Raw genomic sequence first — 19,093 nt, 5'->3', positions numbered from 1 at the left:
TCTGTTTCAGGATTGAATAATTCAGCATTGCATGGAAAAAGTATATGCAAATTTCATGCTTTGGAGGTTCGATAGAGACCGTGTATATGCATATAAGATCCAGTAGCAGAGAAGATAATATTATTTCTAGGAATCAGATCGAGCATGTCAAGAATTTTTGAGGAGGAAATTCATTATCTTTAGAAAATTATCCCTTGATCTCTTTCAGACAAAACTCAAAATCCAGGCCATCTTCAGAGAACCTAGCTACCCATTGTGCGGGTACGTGCTGTCTCATGAGATGAAACTTTGTGCAACTAGGAACCAAGTAGACATGGGGCCAGCAACCAGCTTATCAATTTTTAGGACCGGACCCCTTCTGTGCATGCGTTCTCATGTGGAGCATGAAAGTGAATTCCACTTCCATCCCAAGGACCATATATCATATATGGTGCTTGCGCCTTGCATGCTTTACCACTACTGCATGCCTAGCTATATAATTATGGCTGCAGCCTGCATAATCTTAAGACCATGATTCAGTAAATTAGTTCTTCTGAGTTTTTTTTTCCTAATTTTTAATAGCATAAACTATAATGAGTGGGAATGATAAATTGGAAAATCTTGTGGAAAGGACCTTATAATAATTATGGGCGTTGTATCAGAAATGTATTAATTTATGGCAAAGGGCTGTTATTCTATGGAGGCTTTGAGTTTTGGACGCATGCAATCTATATACATATCTGTTCCATTGCCTTCTGCCAGCTCAAAAAAGGAGTGTACGTAACTAATTTCTTGAACGTCATCATACTTGCTACCTCCACTACTACTACTACTTGTAATTCCCAGCTAGTTCTTGACAATTTGTGTTACATATCCGACAAATCTGAAAAACTGTGCTTTCCGACAACGTCGATGTCGGCCCCAAAAGTCAAAACATCGTTAGCAAACTTTCGCTCCTGCATTCCTCACCACGTCTTTACAGAAAAAGAAAACACATATATATAAGTTTATTGCATTTGTGCCAATAAGATATCATTTGCGTGTAAGTTTGAACATATATACATGCCATTTTCATAAAATTAAGAATGTTGTTATTATCCAAAAACTTAGAAAATAAAACTGCCACCAAATAAATTGTGAATTGGTGGATTTGAAGTTACATCAGTACACGTAGCTTTCGAACACGTTACGCCACAAATTAAACTGCCACCAATATTGAGCTAGTGTCGGTACATCTCATTGTTCTATATATATATGGATCATGTACATGGTAAAATGAGTGGTAAGGAGAGAGTCAGAGCTTCAAGAGGATTGGAGCTGCAAATCATTAATAATTAATTAGAATATTAAGCTAGCTAGCTAGCTGCATGTATTTCATGCAATATTATGGTTTTGGCACAATATATATATATATATATATATATCTAGCTACATGATGAAGTCTGCATTATCAACAGTACCTTATTATTTATCATTATCTCATGTACATGATCATCATGTAGTGCCTATGATGTCAAAGCAGACAAAAACAAAGAAAAATAAAAAGTAACGTACGTACATACACACATGCACACATATATAATATATAGTGCATGTATAGAGAATTATTAATATTAAAGCCAGTGTGCTTGGTCATGTTCATGATCCCAATGCACTATTGGCTGCCGATCTCTCCTTCCAGCTTCCAAATAATTATTAAGACGTGGAATAACTTAAATTGGAGATCCGACATGAAAATCATTAATATTATATCACCAACCCAAAAACGAATCAATCCTAATTATTATTGTCTCCGTGCGCGAAAGCTATATACAGAACCAGCTCGATCCCTCAAGCTAGCTCCTTTATACTTATTCTGATTTTTAGGTAATAAAGGAAAACCCAAAACAATTTAATAATTAGCTTCTCTTATATATATATATATATTATATATATATATAGGTGACATCACGCTATATGGAGATCAAGATCATCGGTCGGTAGGCCGCTAGTTATAAGAAGCTTATCATATAGCTAGCTAGGAAACTAAATATTCTTCTGTTTCCATGTTTTCTTCCAATAATAATAACAATTAATTTAAGGCAAATTATCCATGATATATCGGGGTGCGTCTGAGAGAGAGATATGCCTCGATCTCCCGCCCTCAATATTTTATTCTAATTATTACAAGAAGTCCGATTAATCCTCAGATATATATAGATATTATAATACTATATATATATATATATAGTGGGAGATGGTAGGAAGAACACAAACAAAGTTCAGGTACAAATAAATTAGTCGCACCGCGAATAGACAACATGCAGCAGCTTAAACCATGCGGCATGCATGATGTACGTACGCGCGCTTCATTGGTTTGTGAGCATGAAATATATATTAAGCATTAATTCATCTTTGATCATGATCTAGCTATACATTAATGTTATCTACGAATTGTGATCGTTCCGTCTACAAATAGAATTAATGGGACCTTCTGGGAATAATGCATGACATCAGCTCAAATACTATAAATAATAATAATAATTATAATATTACAGCTGGCAAGAGCAGCGCAGTACTGAGTGCATGCACACAGTAGTAAAAAATGATGAAATAATATATATTTAATGGCATTAATGCTCCTCCAAACATATATATATATAATATATAACTACAAAAAAACTGTTTATTTGTGACCTATTATTTTTTGTAAAAATGATTATTTTTTATTAAAAATAATTTATTTTCATCGCAAATAATCCATCATAAATATTTATATATTTTTATCTATTAGAACTTGCATTATTATAATTGGGTACCTACTACGTACTGTCTCCATGTTGTTCAACATATAGTAAGTGCATCATCTATATATATATATATATATATATAGTCCAATATTATTCGATGGAGGCGTGATCATCAAAGTGGAAAATATAAATTATGCGGGGAGTCGACAAACAATTATCAGTAATATTAACTCCACGTACGATTAAGCACAATAGAGACCTATATATATATGCCAGTGCTTTCCATACAGATTAGCATTGTTTTTGCATCGGATTATATGCTTTTTTTTCTCTACTTTTCTTTAATTTCCCTGGCGATCGAGAATTAAGTACTAGTTTATCATGTGTGCGCTTTTGATCTTATAGGCTTAATTATCAACGGAGGGTAGGGGAAAAAACATACAATTATATGCGGAGGATCGACAATCGCTGTCTCAAAATCGAAGCACAGTACTTCGAGGGCAGGCGGCGGCCTAGTGCTTTCCATTAATTAATGTCCTCAATTTAGTATTTCATATTGATGAATATGATCACCCCCACTATCATCGTCATATATATATATGTATATATATCTGGTGATTCCAAACATGGCTAGCTAGCTCTCTTGAAAGAAATTAATATATATATATATATAGAGAGAGAGAGAGAGAGAGAGAGAGAGAGAGAGAAGGAGAAGAAACAAATTAAGGGATTTATTTACTTCAGATATGGTTTAGATAATGCGTTTTCTTTATTTATTTTTTTCTGTTTATATAAGAAAAGTGAGATGCGATAATATTGCATGGCTTGCTAGCTTGTCAAGTAAACTTTGGGTCCAATATTATAACTGAACAAGCAAGATCATGATCAAGACAATGCGATTTTGTAGAAAACCAGTCGATCGAGATCATGATCATTAATGATATAACTAATTCATGATGAAGAACAATTAATAATATAGATCGTAATTATATATAATATCCATTTGAATGCATATTATATACAATTAATTAAGAGCAGAAAAATTGATCCCTTAACCGCGTACTACGTATAACGTGTCTATCTAGCTAATTTATCATGTATGAAAATATCATATTGATGCATGCATATATGTACGTTCTTTTATATATGAGAAAAACATTTAATTTCGAATTATATATAATTAATAGCTGACATCACATAATTAGAGACCCCTTTGACGTGCGTACGTACGGCTTTCGGCCACCACCAACAAATCCCAGATTCTCCTTTTGTTATTATGAGGTCATTTTTTTTAAGTACTATATATATTTATTTAGCTGATCAGACAATATGATACATGACACATACATATAGAGCGATGTCATTAATATATAAATCTGATGATGATGATCATGTCGTTCTAGATTAATATATATGTGTGCTTAATTACGACTATATATTAATTTCTTAATCGTACTTTATTTATTTATTTATAATCAAGTATATTTATTTATCGCTATATATACATAATATTATAAGTGGACTTCTAGCTAGATATAGCATCAAAAGAGAGATCATCGAAATTAAGTAATGTGGGGGCGGGCGGCTTCGACGTTAAAACTACATGAGTACTACCAGATTCCAAAGAATGCATGGTTGATATGAATTGAATCACGTTCGATCTGATCATCTCTAAAGTATATATGAAACCAAAACTGATGATCAGTTTTGTGTAAAAATTTAATAATAATAAGGAACTTATAACTAATGCAAATAATTAATTGGCCACCGAAAAAAAATATTCCATATGGCCGAACAGTGGGGTACGTACTTTGTTTAATTTGAGAGAGAGATCGAAGTTCATACTCATGTGTGTAATAATTAGGGTTTGTAAACTTGTATATGATCACACTCATGTGTATATATATGTACGTGTGTGTGTGTTAAATTCTATATCAGGTACGTACGTACGTATTAGATCATGGATTGTGAAGATCATAATCAGTTGTATTGGGTATAATTAAATCAAGTACTCGTGATCGATATTTAAAGATCAAGTTGGTAATGAGAAATTTCCATATATAATATTAATTATTATGAGTACTTAATTAATAGAGGTTTGGGTTCTAATATCTAGATATACATGAATATAGCAGCTTCTATCTATCTCATCATGTATTGCTGATCTTACTTTCCCTGGCCAATAACAAATCTCCAGACCCTCATCATGTACATGATATTTAAAATTAAGTGACCTAGCTAGCTAGCTATAGCTAGTGTTACTGGCCATTAATATTACAGAAATATTTTGAGACTCGAATTTGTGTTTTGAATGAAATTTTTTATTTTTTTTACCAAGTGAATCATAAGAAAATGTTTTTGATTAATGTTGAGAATTTTTTTATTTTTTTTTAAAATGTTTATAATGATTAAAAAAATACATAAAAATAAATAAATAACTTTTACCTTTTCGGTGGGTTCGGTTATGTAATCTCTCGGAAGATGTAACATGAGTACTCTTAATATTATCACAGCTTCTTGATGATGAAGATCAAAGTTATATAATTGCCTTTGTACCCTAACGTACAGATCGATAAAGCTTTCACATATATATATATATATATATATATATATATATATAAAGGGATGTTTGTCATGATTGAGATGCATGTGGAACTAAGGATCTAACTAGCTAGGGAATCACCGGCGTGCAGGTATCAGATGCAAAAATATATAAATGGTGCACTCGATCGATCTCTTATAATTAGATTCATCGATGATCTGGCGCATTATATATAAATATAAATATGTCAACCACAGCACCATTAATATATATCATCAGTGGAATCTGAATCAGATGTCAGCAGGCAGTAAAAATAGCAATATTCCAAAAGTTATTCAGTGGAAACACATGCACCCAGGCAGGCAGGCAGGCAGGCAGTACCGATCGAAATCCATGAGATTATAAATTGCATGCATGGTATATATAAAACTCTGATCTTTATAATTAGGATCGATTCTCATGATATTTAATTCCATTTCCTTGAAGTCTTTGTTTATTCATGTCATAATATAATATCTTACATAAAACACCCCAAACTCCGATTATATTAATTATAACTTTAGAAAAATAAAAACAAAGAAGGATGAGGAGGAGGATAACAAAATGGGGGATGAAAAGACAAAAAAGCCCATCCCCATCCATCCGACGTTCCTATGGTTTTGCTTTGGTCTCTTGAGTAGTACTGGCGCCTTTGATCATTCATGGGATCATGTTCAAATGGGCCGGCATGCAGCTAATGCATGCAACAGAAGAGAGGTTTGTTGTTGGTTTCTTGATCTCCTTTTCCCATTTGAATTTCATTAGCTGCTTCAACATCTTCGATTGCTGAAACTGATCCATTGCCATTAACTTGACCAACCTTTATAGCATCCGGTATCTCCTCAGCTTTATTCTCTGCGCTTTCTTTGTGCTTTCCCCAGAGGACTGAGTAAAGGCCTATAACGATCAAGACAGAACCAAGCACACTGCACCACGTAGTACGTTTGAATTATTAAGTTAATTTATGAACTACTAATTAATTATATGATTAATATTATAAACTTAATTATACACTGATCACATGATATATGACTTGAGAGAAATATTCTATAATGCATGCGTAAATCATATATACATACAAGAAGTTAAGGGAAATTAAATTACCCTCCAAGGAAAATCTTCTCTGCCAGAATGAAGGAGCCCAGAACGGCTACAATAATCATCATCAATGGGCTAAAAGCAGTTGCAAATACAGGTCCTTTCTTCTTTATCACTAACCCTTGGACATAGTATGAAATGCTTGATCCCACGATTCCCTGTATAGAAATTAACCAAAGATATGATCAACGAATGCTTCACAGAAAGACAAACTCGTACAGACAAAAAGATATAGCAGATGATCAGAAAATTCTTACAGCATAGGCGGCAGCAAGGAGGTTCATGTCAAAGCCAATTTTCCAAACCGAGGGTTTGTGTTCCAAAACAAAGGTGACAGCAATGGCCTGAAGAGTGCCCACAAAGCACACCAATGATGTAAGAGACAGCTGATGATTCTTGTATGTCTTCAACGCTTGTGTCTGACCATGAAAAAGTCACATAAAACATTTGTTACATATTATTTCCGGCCTCTAAAAGAAACAGATTCTATTTCGCTTAACTTTTTGCCTCACTTACTTGCAAAACAAAAAGACCAGACCAGGCAAGGGTAGCTATGATGAGAAAGATGGTGCCCTTGAGAAAGTCCTTGTCACTGTTTTCGGAAACAGTCCCATAAGATTTGCGAGGATGTATGTGCTTCGACCACAGCAACTGCACTATGGGACCCTTGTACAAAGTCATTAACATAGCACCAGCCACTGTCACTACAGTTCCCACCATCTTTGCTTGGCACCGTAGTTTCTTCGGGCTCAGCTTCTCCATCCTTAATTTTCAATAATATTGCACCATATAAACAGCGAGCACTTTAGCCAAACTAATTATAAGGAACAAAGAATTTAATTAAAATTATGATGATTTTGGTTGCTTTTGATGAATACCGGAATATGACAGCCATGACAAAAGTCATGGCAGGGAGCATGTTGCTAATTGCACATGAGAAAGTTGGCGACGTAAATTTCAGCCCCGCATAATAGAAGTTCTGATCAATCACCGGACTAAAAAAAAATAAAAAATAAATCCAACTTTAGAGTCTATAGATAAATCCAAAAAATCATGGATTAATAAAATCACTATAACTTACGCATATATGCCTAGAAAATCCAAAGAGACCGAAATTAAGAACCTCTCTCAAAAAGGGAAAAAAAAAAAAAAACAAAAGAGTAGAACAGAGAGTGAGATGATCATGACATGATGTTCACGAGAAGGTTAATTAGCAACTAACCCAAGAAGAGCCAGGACAAATATCTGCATGAAAATCGTAAATGTTATCCTTGGCTTCTTTTTCCTGAAAGGATACAAATTATATTCCTTTAATATCAGAATTTTTTATGCATATATATTTCATACAGAGTGGTGAAAAAAAAAAAAAAGAACTAAAAGCTTTTGTGCAGGGTAAGACTCAAACCTCTCAAAAATGAAAGCAAAGGGGGCAATGGCAGCGGTTGCGAAGGCATGGCGATAAACCACTAGCACATAGTGGCTCATCCCTCTGCTGAGAGAAACTTTACTAATGATATTCATTCCGGCATAGCCGAATTGTAATGATATCATAGCAAAGTAGGGTTTTGATGCTTCGAGGAAGTTGCTGCAGCCTCTGAGCTTCTCCATTTTGTTTGTGAACGAAATGGGAACTTCGGCAAGGAATGAAAATTAAGAAGTTACTGATCAGAAAGAGAAGAGAGGAAGAACACCTAATTAAAGAGGACAAGTGTGTTTCTCCCTAGAGAAATGTATAGGGTGGCTTACATATTTATATCAGTCTTGAGGTGCTACTGTTCATATCTAATGTATATGCATCGACCTCATGATCACTAAGCCAATACTTTCGAGGAAATTATATTCTCTGAGAAAAATTGATCACTAGGTGCGCAATTGTAATTGGGAGTCGTATCAGCAAACATTACGTACGCCCATATTAACATGTTTAAAAGGAAAAATATTGGTGAGCCTGCAGCCATATATAATTCATGTATTTTAAGTTGCATAATTGAATATTCGAGAAAATAAAAGTTTGTTTTTTCAATATTCTTGGGGCCGATCATGGGTATAGATCAGGTGCCACCTACTTATTAACTTTTTCCTTGATAAAAGATAATAAATGGGCATACTTATTTATTTTATGGATGGTCGTGAAAGTCTTATATATATGATTTTTTTTTTTTTTTACAAGCGAGTTTGCGTACTAAACCGTGCATCGATACTGACATATAAGATATCCATTTAATAAAACGGTGTGAATTAAAGATAAAAATAATTTTCATGAGATAAGAGATATTTTCTTCTCTCAAAATTTTTATTTTATTTTTATTTTAAATAAAAAAATAATATCAATATCGATACACGATTTGGTACATCAAAACGCTTACACTTAACTAGGCTTAATGCAATAGGGACGATGACAAGAATATTATTAGTGATATATATATATATATATATTTTTTTTTAAGAAAGAGGACGGGACCCCAATTTTACTGATAGCCCTCACTTGTGGCGGAGGAAAACCGTGGTTACAAACAAATACCTGGAGGATACAAATTATCATTTCAAGACCCAAGTATCAAAAGACACAAACAGACCAACCAAACCAAAATACACAGTAGTGCAAATTACAATAACACAAAACATAAACAAACCTAGAAACAACCAAACCTGCAAGAAAGAGCACACAAACAAATATATATTATTAGTGATATATACATGTATATATCACTAATAATATTCTTCTCATGCTTGCACGATTGGTACGGTGGGCTCCTTTATCAGGGTATACTTTTATCCACTACTTATTTTGAGAAAAGAAAACGTCGATCTCTAGCTAGGTACGTAACTCCTACATAATTATTATAAGAAAAGTCCTCCGATTCTTTATCTACGTATATATTACAATTAAAGCACAAATCCTTTGGGTATCGCATTGATCATCAAAACCTCGCAATAGATCAGACTAGATGCATGTCATCATGTCATACCAATATTATAATTTAAAATTAATGTTGTAGACTAGTTCAATTTAATTCAGAGCGTGTATATATGTGGTATGTATATATATATTTATGTATGTATAGCTTTTGCTATTTACGTACTTTTTATATAAGCTAGACGTCGGACAAAAGAGCTATTAACTCAACAAACGTAAAATATTATATTAATCTAGCTAGCTAGACCATATAATTATATATTATTATGCTTATAATATTTCATCATGCATCTGTTTCCTCATTTCTCTCATCTTGGTCTAATTGTCTGATTAATTAGTGTTTTTAAGAGTTATAAGTAGCAGCATTGTATTAACACGTACAAGGAAGTTATCAGTATCTTTTTGAACATCCAATCTTTGTAACGTTGTACGTACTACATAACTCAAGCATCATAAATAAATAAAAAAATGTAACCATGATGCAACCCAAGCCAAATTAAAGAGCTTTTACAATGTTGCACGTGCTAGCTAGCTTCTTAATTAATTTCCACATCATGTCCATTACGTACGTACGTACCGTGAACCTTGATGTTTCTCCACATGAACAATACATGACTAGATCAAGCAAAGTTCAGAATTTCGGCCAGCCACAACATGATGACAGCTCATCACAACCAACTAATATTTAATTAAGAGCAATTACACGCATGGTGGCTGGCGGCCACCTCCATTTGTGCTTAGTTAAGTGCATGCTTAATTTAAAGGTTATGATCAGAATAATCTTTTTATAATTTATGAGTAGCTAGGTAGTAATTAAAAGTTGTTCTTCTAATCTTTTGAGTTTAATTAATTACTAGCCATTACTTTTTAAAAGTCTAGTTAATGACAAAATTCATAATTTTGTGGTGCAGATATATAATTAATTAATGGCAGAAGGAACTATTTTGGCCTAACACTTCATGTGGGATCTGATTAAGGATAAATTAGATGGGAAAGTTATAATTATCCACTTTAATTAATATTTTTGTTGATATGTTAATTTATATATATATATATATATATGATGCTTTTAAATATTGCTTTAAAGGTTTTGGGTTCTCTGATGAGAGAGAGAGAGAGAGAGAGAGAGGTGGGCTACGCGTGGCAGCATGATGGTTGGGGGATCCGAGTCACCATGGTGCATGGTGAGGGCCATCATGAGGTAAGAACCTAATGACAAAGAGCCCATTTCCGATGAAAGTATTGGAGCCCGCCATGACGAGGGTTTTTTTTTTTTTGGGTGGATAATTCCAATTTTTAAGCGCAAAATTAAACTATGATCAGAGGGTTTTCCCAGCCCATTTTCCATTGTGCAGGGTGTGTAATACCTAGCTATTTTCTTTATCTTATTTTGGGTGCGTATACGTAATTAGTAAAATTAATTAGGAAATATATAAATAATCGCCATATGATATATATTAATCTATATATCTTCTTCTTCTTTTTAAAATATAAATATTGAAACCATCTAATTTATTCTTAATTAATTTATCCTTAATAATATTAATGCATCACGCCCATTAAATTATTATGGCACTATTGCATTCGCATGATAGATCGCATGCATGGACACTCACAGTAGTTGTACGTACTTGATTAACCTTTGTCTTATTAAAACAAAACATGAGGAGATCATCCGGGTACGTACCACTTTGACTGCACCGGCTGCGGCATGGTCGTAATTGATTAATATCTAATATCGGAGTTTGGAGATTAATATTGTATACCGCGTACATATATATATATATATATATATATATATATATATATATATATAACTGCGTATCAACTTAATTAGCTAGCTAGCTAGGGCAGATCGATCACCATGCAATCTGATGATCTTTATCTGCTGTCCGGCCACGAACTTCTAACTCTTGTACGCGGTACTGTCGCTCGAATATCAGATGATGGCCGGTGGTTGCATGGTTTGTCGATCGAAAACTTACTATTGAACCACATCGATCCATCGTCGATCAGAATATAGATTATAATATATATATATATATATATAATATACATATATTCTAAACCCAGCTAGCTAGTACATGATCAGTACATGAACTGCCGTTGAAAGCTGCTGCATGGTCGGCTACGTTTGGATATTGAGATGAGACGTTGAGTTTATGAGTTGTGAATAATAATATTTTGTGAGTTGTATTGAGACGAGTTTAACTTTTTTAAATTGAGATGTGTTTAACTTTTTAGATTAAAATGTATAAAATAGGTCGAGATAAATTTAATTTTTTTATAAGAAGTTGAAAAAGTAATATGTCTCGTCAATAATTAATTTAAGAAGAGTTGAGGTTAATTGAGTTTGATTCAATAACTAATCAAACACAACCTCTTGCATGGCTCGGCCGTTTGGCCGTCTCATGCATCGATACTATGATCACCTGCTAGCACATGATTTGGACATGATATATGATCTAGGCATTCATGAAATAAATTGCCTTATCCACCAACAATATTTAACAACATATAAAGTTTTCTCTTCTTGTGGAGATCCAGAAAAATAAAGGAAGACAATATTGAATTTGAGTACTGCATCATGTACAACACACATTCTCGGGAATATTGATGGGTGGCGCTGTACGTACGTACGTACGTACGTAAGATGGTAAATATATATAATTCTTGGGTACATATGAGGCAGGTTAGGAAAGTACTGCTCATCAGACCAAGGGGCCGGGGTAAGTTGCCTTGATAAAGATCAGACAGAGTACTGCATACTACCAAGAGTACGTACTATATATATACCCATGTGTTTGAATCTCTAACGAGAGATCAGGATCGAAAAGGTTTGAGAAACCATAGGATCGATCAGCAAAAGTGAAGAGAGGAGAGAGTCCAGAGGTTTGAAAGTCTTCTAGAAAGGTTACGGGACGATGGACAAAAAACATGAATGATCAGTTAATGTCTCCTACATGGATAGTACTATCCATTTCAAGTGAAATGAAGATCATCAGGATCTTATTTTGTGGAGGACAATCTTCACACGGCCAGTGACATGCATGGAGACTAGGATCTAATTAAATATGTTGTTGGGCGAATGATCATATATATCACGACTTGGTAATTTTTAACTTTGAAAATTAACTCAAGGACTAATATTAGAAATTAAGAATCCATAAATCAAAGCGAGTGAAAATCAAAAGAGTGATTTTGCATTATGGGGTGCATGGTATCATGTGGATCAATCAATCCAACAAACTAGGAGAAAACTATAGCACAATAATTTGCACCATACAGGCCTGTAAAGCTATCACATGAAATTGGTCTAAAAGATCTGTTTCAAAGTGGAGCACCAAATTCAATGGGCGTCTAATCACCCCCAAATCATGATCTCACAAGATTCGTCATCCACGGCAGAAGTACTTCTAAAATGCCTACACAGAGCATATGGTGAGGTGCGTGGATAATACGTCCGAATCACATTGTTAATTAAATATTAATCCTCGCTGTGATTGGCTAATGCATCCCACATATGCTCAAATTGTGCGTGACTCAGCATATTTCCAACAGACATGTATAATGGAGAAAGCACATGTGAGTGGTCTGCTCATTTTTCCTGTAATTCCTCATGTATATGTGAAAGGAATTGAATGAAATATGAGTATAGGACTTTGTCTCAGCTGGCAATTGTGGGATACTATATGGATAGCTTTTAAGCCCATTGCCAAAGGCCAAAGGACTTGTCACTGTTTGCAATCATGAAATATGTGTGATAGGACTCGGTGCGTGATGATATATATAACTGCAGGTGCGAAGAGGAGTAGTGGAGGAATTGATCATATATATATATATATTCATGTCCCACTCGGTGCGGATGTGTTGGAACTTCTGAGGCAGTCATATTTGAAAGGCTGAAAACAAAGCAGCTATTTTTCCTTTCTTGTCTATTCTTTAATTGCTCGATCTTCTCATTCTTTTTCTTTCTTTCCAATTTTTTTTGCTTCTTTCTATTTTGGTTTTTCGTGCATGTTTGATCGTTTTTTCTTCTACTTTCCCATCTTTGCATTTGGTTTAATCTTTTTAATCTTTTTTACTTTGGGTTGTCCCTTCTTTCTGGGAAGCAAATATAAAAGAGATTTAGTCCCGTTTAGATTGAGAAGTGATCTCAAATCTCATATCATTTTATTATTATAATTTTTTTAAATCTTAAAATAATAATAATATTAAAAAAAATATTATAACAATAATTTATTTTACTTATTTAAAACCAACTCATTTCTTCTCTTAATCTAAAGAACCTCAAAAGTGATTACCTCAGCTGGCAGCTTAGTCCAACCAGCTGATTGGAATCTTCAATTATAATTAATGGGTCTTGAAAAAGCTAGACAGTACTACTGCTCAAGTTGCAGATAAAACAGAGAATGAATCAAATCGTGAGAATGGACATGTAACCAAAAACCATTTGCAGATATAGTGCCTAAAGAGATCGAGCACCTATGCCTGATTCTCCAAATATTTCATCAGCAAGTAGCAATAACGCAAGCTAATTAACCTCTTTGTCATATGGTTTGCAATTAATTCTTACCTCCTTATTTTGTTGGTAAAATAGCTTAGAAATCTGAGGGATCGATGCTTTTCATGCCATTTTAAAAATTTGAAGGTCGTGCATTAATTCAGTCCTCGCCTGCAGATCAGCAAAATGAACATAATATATATATATATATATATATATGTACGTGTTTATATTATATTGTCGTCATAAAGTTTCATAAAGTTTGATACGAGGAACATGAATTATGCGCGTGCCCGAGAGAGAGGGAGAGAGAGAGAGAGAGAGGGTCTGGCCGGTCGATCTTGAGTGAATGGCCAACCAGGATGCAGACAGTGCTGGAAAGCAACTTCATATTTGAAATATTAAGTGGAAATTGAAAGGCATTGATCGATCAATCATCACCAACAAACGTCCCTTCAGGCACCATGTAATGCTACTGTGATCTGGTCCATAATTCCATTTCCTAATTCCGGCATCCTTTAGCATTTCATGTACTCGATGATCTCATACATATAAAGAACTTCATTCTTCTTAATTAGAGATCTGCTACTCGTAATACTTCCAGTATATATAACATCCGACCGAGTAACGCACGTCATTCATGCATGATATATATTGTGTGTCACAACAAATATTATAAAAATATCATTGACCAGTATTAGACGATCGAGATCAGTAGTACTACTTAAAGAAGAAAACATTAACTTTAAGGATGTCTTAATATTAGTACTACTACAATTTTACAATTCTTTTTATAAAGGCTGCCCAAACATGTTCTTCAACGGGTCCTTCTGTCGTATTAATGTGCAAGTACAACTCTGCCTACTAAAAGGAAGAAAACATTATTGGAGTTTACTCTTTCTGGACTTCTAACTGTATAATGTTGTCATGTGAAGACCTAAGATATGCATGCAGCCAGATCTCCAAAGTTTTTGTTGTGAACCTGCATGTACGTACGTAGTACGTACTTTAGCCAACGCATGCAGTCAGAATTTATTTGGTAATGTACATGTATATATTCCACTACCCCTTCATGATCTGAAGATCATGATCAGAGTTTAAGTACATGTGATCTAAGACCAGCTTTTTAATTGCGTACTCCATTTATGGTCTTTCCTCAGGTCCTTGGCCGGCCTACGACTGCATGCAAGAACAAGATTCGCTGATAATTAAAATTTGTCTTGATGATCTGTAAAATATCATGTTTCTCCTGATATTGCTTGTTTTTTTTTCTAAGTTTTTTTTTTTTTTTTTTTTTCCAAACCCTTCTCTAAGTAGAGTGAATATAAAAGATTATATAGATATATGATTGATAGAATCATGATCATGAGTACCACTAGGCATCCATGACATCACAGCTAGCTCAGGATCAAGTTACAACCTAGCGAGGTCGATCTATGGCCATATTACACACACACACACACACACACACACACACACACATATATATATATCGTCATGATCAACTACTTATTCGATCCCATATAATATATATATATATATATCCTGAATGGAGTACTCGTGCGTAAGATCATGGATCCCCTTTATTGTTTTACATGCAATTGCACCAACAAGAAGATCAAGTAGTACTAGGACAACATATCTACGTGAATAACAGTATCAAAGCTAGCTGCCTAGCTAGCCAGCTCAATCAAGGACAATATTCCATTAGAAAATTTTGTTTCATACTTTCCGCAATAATAGGGAGGACGATGATTATTTCATTGGAGGGAAAGTTTTGATTTCAATCATGAGTACTGTTCAAGTGTAGCCTGTTCATCATTTGTTCAACAAATCCTAATTACCACTTTCTAGTTTCTATATATAGTAACTTATCCATGCAAAACTTTGTTACCTTTCATAACTCCAAATTACCAAATTAGTTTTTTTTTTTTTTATCCCAAACGTCATTTCTCTCTACAAATTTATATCGTTTCCTTCTTAATGAATATCCGATCACAAATAAACGTTTTTCTTAAAGTTGTTATATTATTCTATCTATTATGGATATATAGGATTACATATAAGTTTACTAATTTATTATATATATATCTCATGAGCATGAATCGATGGTCTTAATTAATGGGAGCAGATGTATAAAGGGATAAATAAATGTACATTAATTGGACACCGGCCCTTGTATGAAGAGATCATAAAAAGGTCGATAAGTACTTCACGATCTGCTTAAAAAAAAAAAAAAAAAACACTATACTCGATATATAATTGCATGGACACCCTTGTATGATCAAGAGATAAAAAGGTCGATAAAAAATTCTTAGAAAACTCGGATTCATTTAACATAAACCACTTTATTTTGAAGAAATTAGGAATTAATTAAAGAACTTTGTTCATAAAAAAACTTTATAATAAAAGAAGAAATTAACAATTTTTATCAGTGAATGATATATATAGATCATGCATCGGCCTCCTAATTAATCCACTACTACTTACTAATTTATTATATTTTTGTTTGAAATTATCTTTATAATATAATGCTAGTTATAAATTAATCCATTCATATTAAATTGGATTAAAAATTAATGATTTTTATGGCCAAAACTTCATATCCCAATTCCGTTCATTTCACTTGACCAGTACTTTCGGTTTAAAATACCCTTAATGTGAACACCACGAGAAATCTATATAAGGTCCAGTCCAATTAACTTGTGGACCGGAAGAATAAGGTCAGTAGTGCATGTGACCGATGGGAACACAAGTAACTTTGGGTATTTATGAATGAATATAGTTTTGGGCCAATAAATGGTACACAAAGTCCAAAAGTACGGTCCATGTCTTGATCTTTTTCGTATTTTGCTTGATTTTGCAAGTACCCAATGATAAAAGGCCCATTAATTCGTATTTGCCCCTTTTCCCCCCCTTCAAAATAGGCGATATTTAGAGGGAAAATTGGTTGCAAGGAAAAAAAAAAAAAATCAAATAGTTTCTAATTTATTTTCCTTCCGATTTCTCCTCCTAAGTCCTAACCAAACAAGAGAAAATAACAAGTCTTTCCATTCTCGATGATCAACTTCTTTCTTTTTAATTTTCTCTCATTAATGAAATCGAGACAATCTGAACTTTTGATTTTTCTTGAGCAAACGTCACGTTATTCTTGTTAATCCTTCATATATATATATATATAATTTCCTAAGCTTCAATTCCAACATCAACTCTCCTCTTATTTTACTTGATATATAGTTGTTGTCAACAAACTTTTCACCATAAAAAAAATGCAAGGAGTCTTTGCCCATCTTTTAAATTTCATTTCTTTAATTAATGTTGAGATGCGGGGGGGGGTTTTTTAAAAAAATGATTCTCTCCATGACCAAGCACACACATGAAAATTAGTTAAAAACAGACCCAAAAAAAAAAAGAAAAAAAAGGCATTTCCATGGAAACTTCCATACCCCAATTATTTGTTTAAATTTCTCACATGCTTAGGGAAGAACATTGCCCGCCCATCGCCACCTACCATGCTATGGATCGATGGATAAGTATCAAACCCTCTTTTTTCTCTAATTTTTGTGGTCAATTCTTGACTTGAAGAGAGACTAGATGATACTATCCATCGAGCCTGACTGATCTCGTGATATGTGGGTGAAGTAGGTAGCTAGGAAATTAACCCATGTATATTCCTTATTCAGTATTTACTTTGGTGTTGAATTGACTTGAGATTGGACTCTTTCAACAGAAATTCGGGTTAGCTTCCACATAATTTCATGGAATATGGACGACGCTTTCCACGTTCAATCAGTCAAGAAAAATACTATCTATATTTATAATTTTATTAATAAAATTACAAGTATTGATGTGTCAGCTATTAAAAAATAATAAAGATTTTATACAATTCAATTAAGGTTGCCTTCCAAATGTGCCCTCAAAAGTGTCCTTATTGCATTTTATTTATTTATTTATTTTAAATATTTAAAAGAATACCACTAATGAATTGTGTATATATTTAAAATGCAAAAAAATTTTCTCATTAATTACTATTCACCATCTCACACCGCACATACCACACCTTATGAAAAACACTCTCATTTCCTATAAAAAAAAAATATCTTCACATTTTATGAAAAAATTATAAATGTAGAGTATAGAAATGAATAGTGACTGATGTATAATAAATCTCTTAAGCACTAGAGGGCACGTATGACCCTTTAGAAGCACATTTAGAGAGTAACCTAACATTACCCGTCAGTCAGTTAAAGATGAAACCCTCATTTGCAAACAATATATACATATTCCGGAGCAAGTGTACACAATTGGTTGCAATTCATAAACAATTGGAACTAAAAGTGTAATAATAGGAAAATCTTATACACCATATTACCATTTCACTTTCATCACACTAACTTTGATGTGATACATTTATCACCATTAAATGATCATTTATTACATATTTTTTTTATCATAAAATAGTATGAATATACCTCATACCACTTAGTATGATTAAAATAAGATTAGAATATAGTATATAGCATTACTCGTAATAATATGTTACAATGACAACATATCGTCGCAATGGAAAAAAGAAGCGACGCAATAGGACACGTATACGAACGCACTCATCATATCAGATTGTCGTCCTTTTTTAGCGACGAAACTGTGCGGGCATTTAATTTTAATGGGAAAAGATTGCTATTTATGATGATTTATTTTCCGAGCTTTATTTATTTATTTATTTATTTTTGACTCAATATAGTATACAGTATACACATATTAAAGACATTCAATATTATTAGAAAATGTTGAACATTCGTAATATCATTTCTATAATTGTAGAAATTATATTATATTATATGGACATATTTTAAAAATATCTTCTTTCTAATTATATTGTTATTAAATTATTATATGGACATATTTATTATTTATGCGTGTACATAAATTTTACGTTTTATTAAGATTGTATAGTTCTTTTTACAACCATAATTTATAAATTAATTTTAAAAGCCAACTTCTGCAACAATTATACCTAGCTAATCGTGGGACTTTCCTCTCTTTTCCCTGTTATCTTTAGGATAAGGTAATCGTCGGGCGTTTCATATATTGCCAATCATTCATCGAGATTACCAAACTTTTTTTATCTTTAGAATACGATGGAACATCAATTTTATTGATTGTCTTCGTTTATAGTGGAAGAATATCGTGATAACAAGTAGGACACTTGGATTTACAAGTATTCAATAAAACCATCTCAAGCATCGAATCTATTAAAAAATAAAAAAAAACTATACAGTAAA

General features: G+C 33.2%; 1 protein-coding gene across 1 annotated transcript; it reads right to left on the bottom strand.

Moving 5' to 3' along the window:
• Positions 1-5,725: 5,725 nt before the first annotated feature.
• On the bottom strand, positions 5,726-8,109 carry LOC109012293 (WAT1-related protein At5g07050-like). Its single transcript, XM_018993838.2, has 7 exons — positions 7,793-8,109; positions 7,610-7,672; positions 7,266-7,382; positions 6,904-7,150; positions 6,645-6,806; positions 6,394-6,545; positions 5,726-6,215 (listed from the first exon to the last, which is right to left on the bottom strand). Exons 1-7 carry the CDS (start codon positions 7,993-7,995, stop codon positions 5,984-5,986), a joined length of 1,176 nt encoding a protein of 391 aa, XP_018849383.1. The 5' UTR covers positions 7,996-8,109; the 3' UTR covers positions 5,726-5,983.
• Positions 8,110-19,093: the final 10,984 nt, after the last annotated feature.

The sequence above is a fragment of the Juglans regia genome, chromosome 14 (assembly GCF_001411555.2).
Source record: "Juglans regia cultivar Chandler chromosome 14, Walnut 2.0, whole genome shotgun sequence".
NCBI classification, from domain to species: Eukaryota; Viridiplantae; Streptophyta; class Magnoliopsida; order Fagales; family Juglandaceae; genus Juglans; species Juglans regia.
The sequence above is the reverse complement of the archived record's forward strand: the minus strand, read 5'-3'. Positions and strand labels throughout refer to the sequence as shown.

Bases quoted from the DNA above. Each gene is read 5' to 3' on its own strand.
- LOC109012293 (XM_018993838.2), bottom strand. From the start codon at position 7,995: ATGGAGAAGCTCAGAGGCTGCAGCAACTTCCTCGAAGCATCAAAACCC. The intron at 6,546-6,644 runs GTAAGAATTTTC...ATTTCTATACAG, and splicing joins TCCTTGCTGCCGCCTATGCT to GGAATCGTGGGATCAAGCAT. The intron at 6,216-6,393 runs GTAATTTAATTT...TACGTGGTGCAG, and splicing joins GAGAAGATTTTCCTTGGAGG to TGTGCTTGGTTCTGTCTTGA.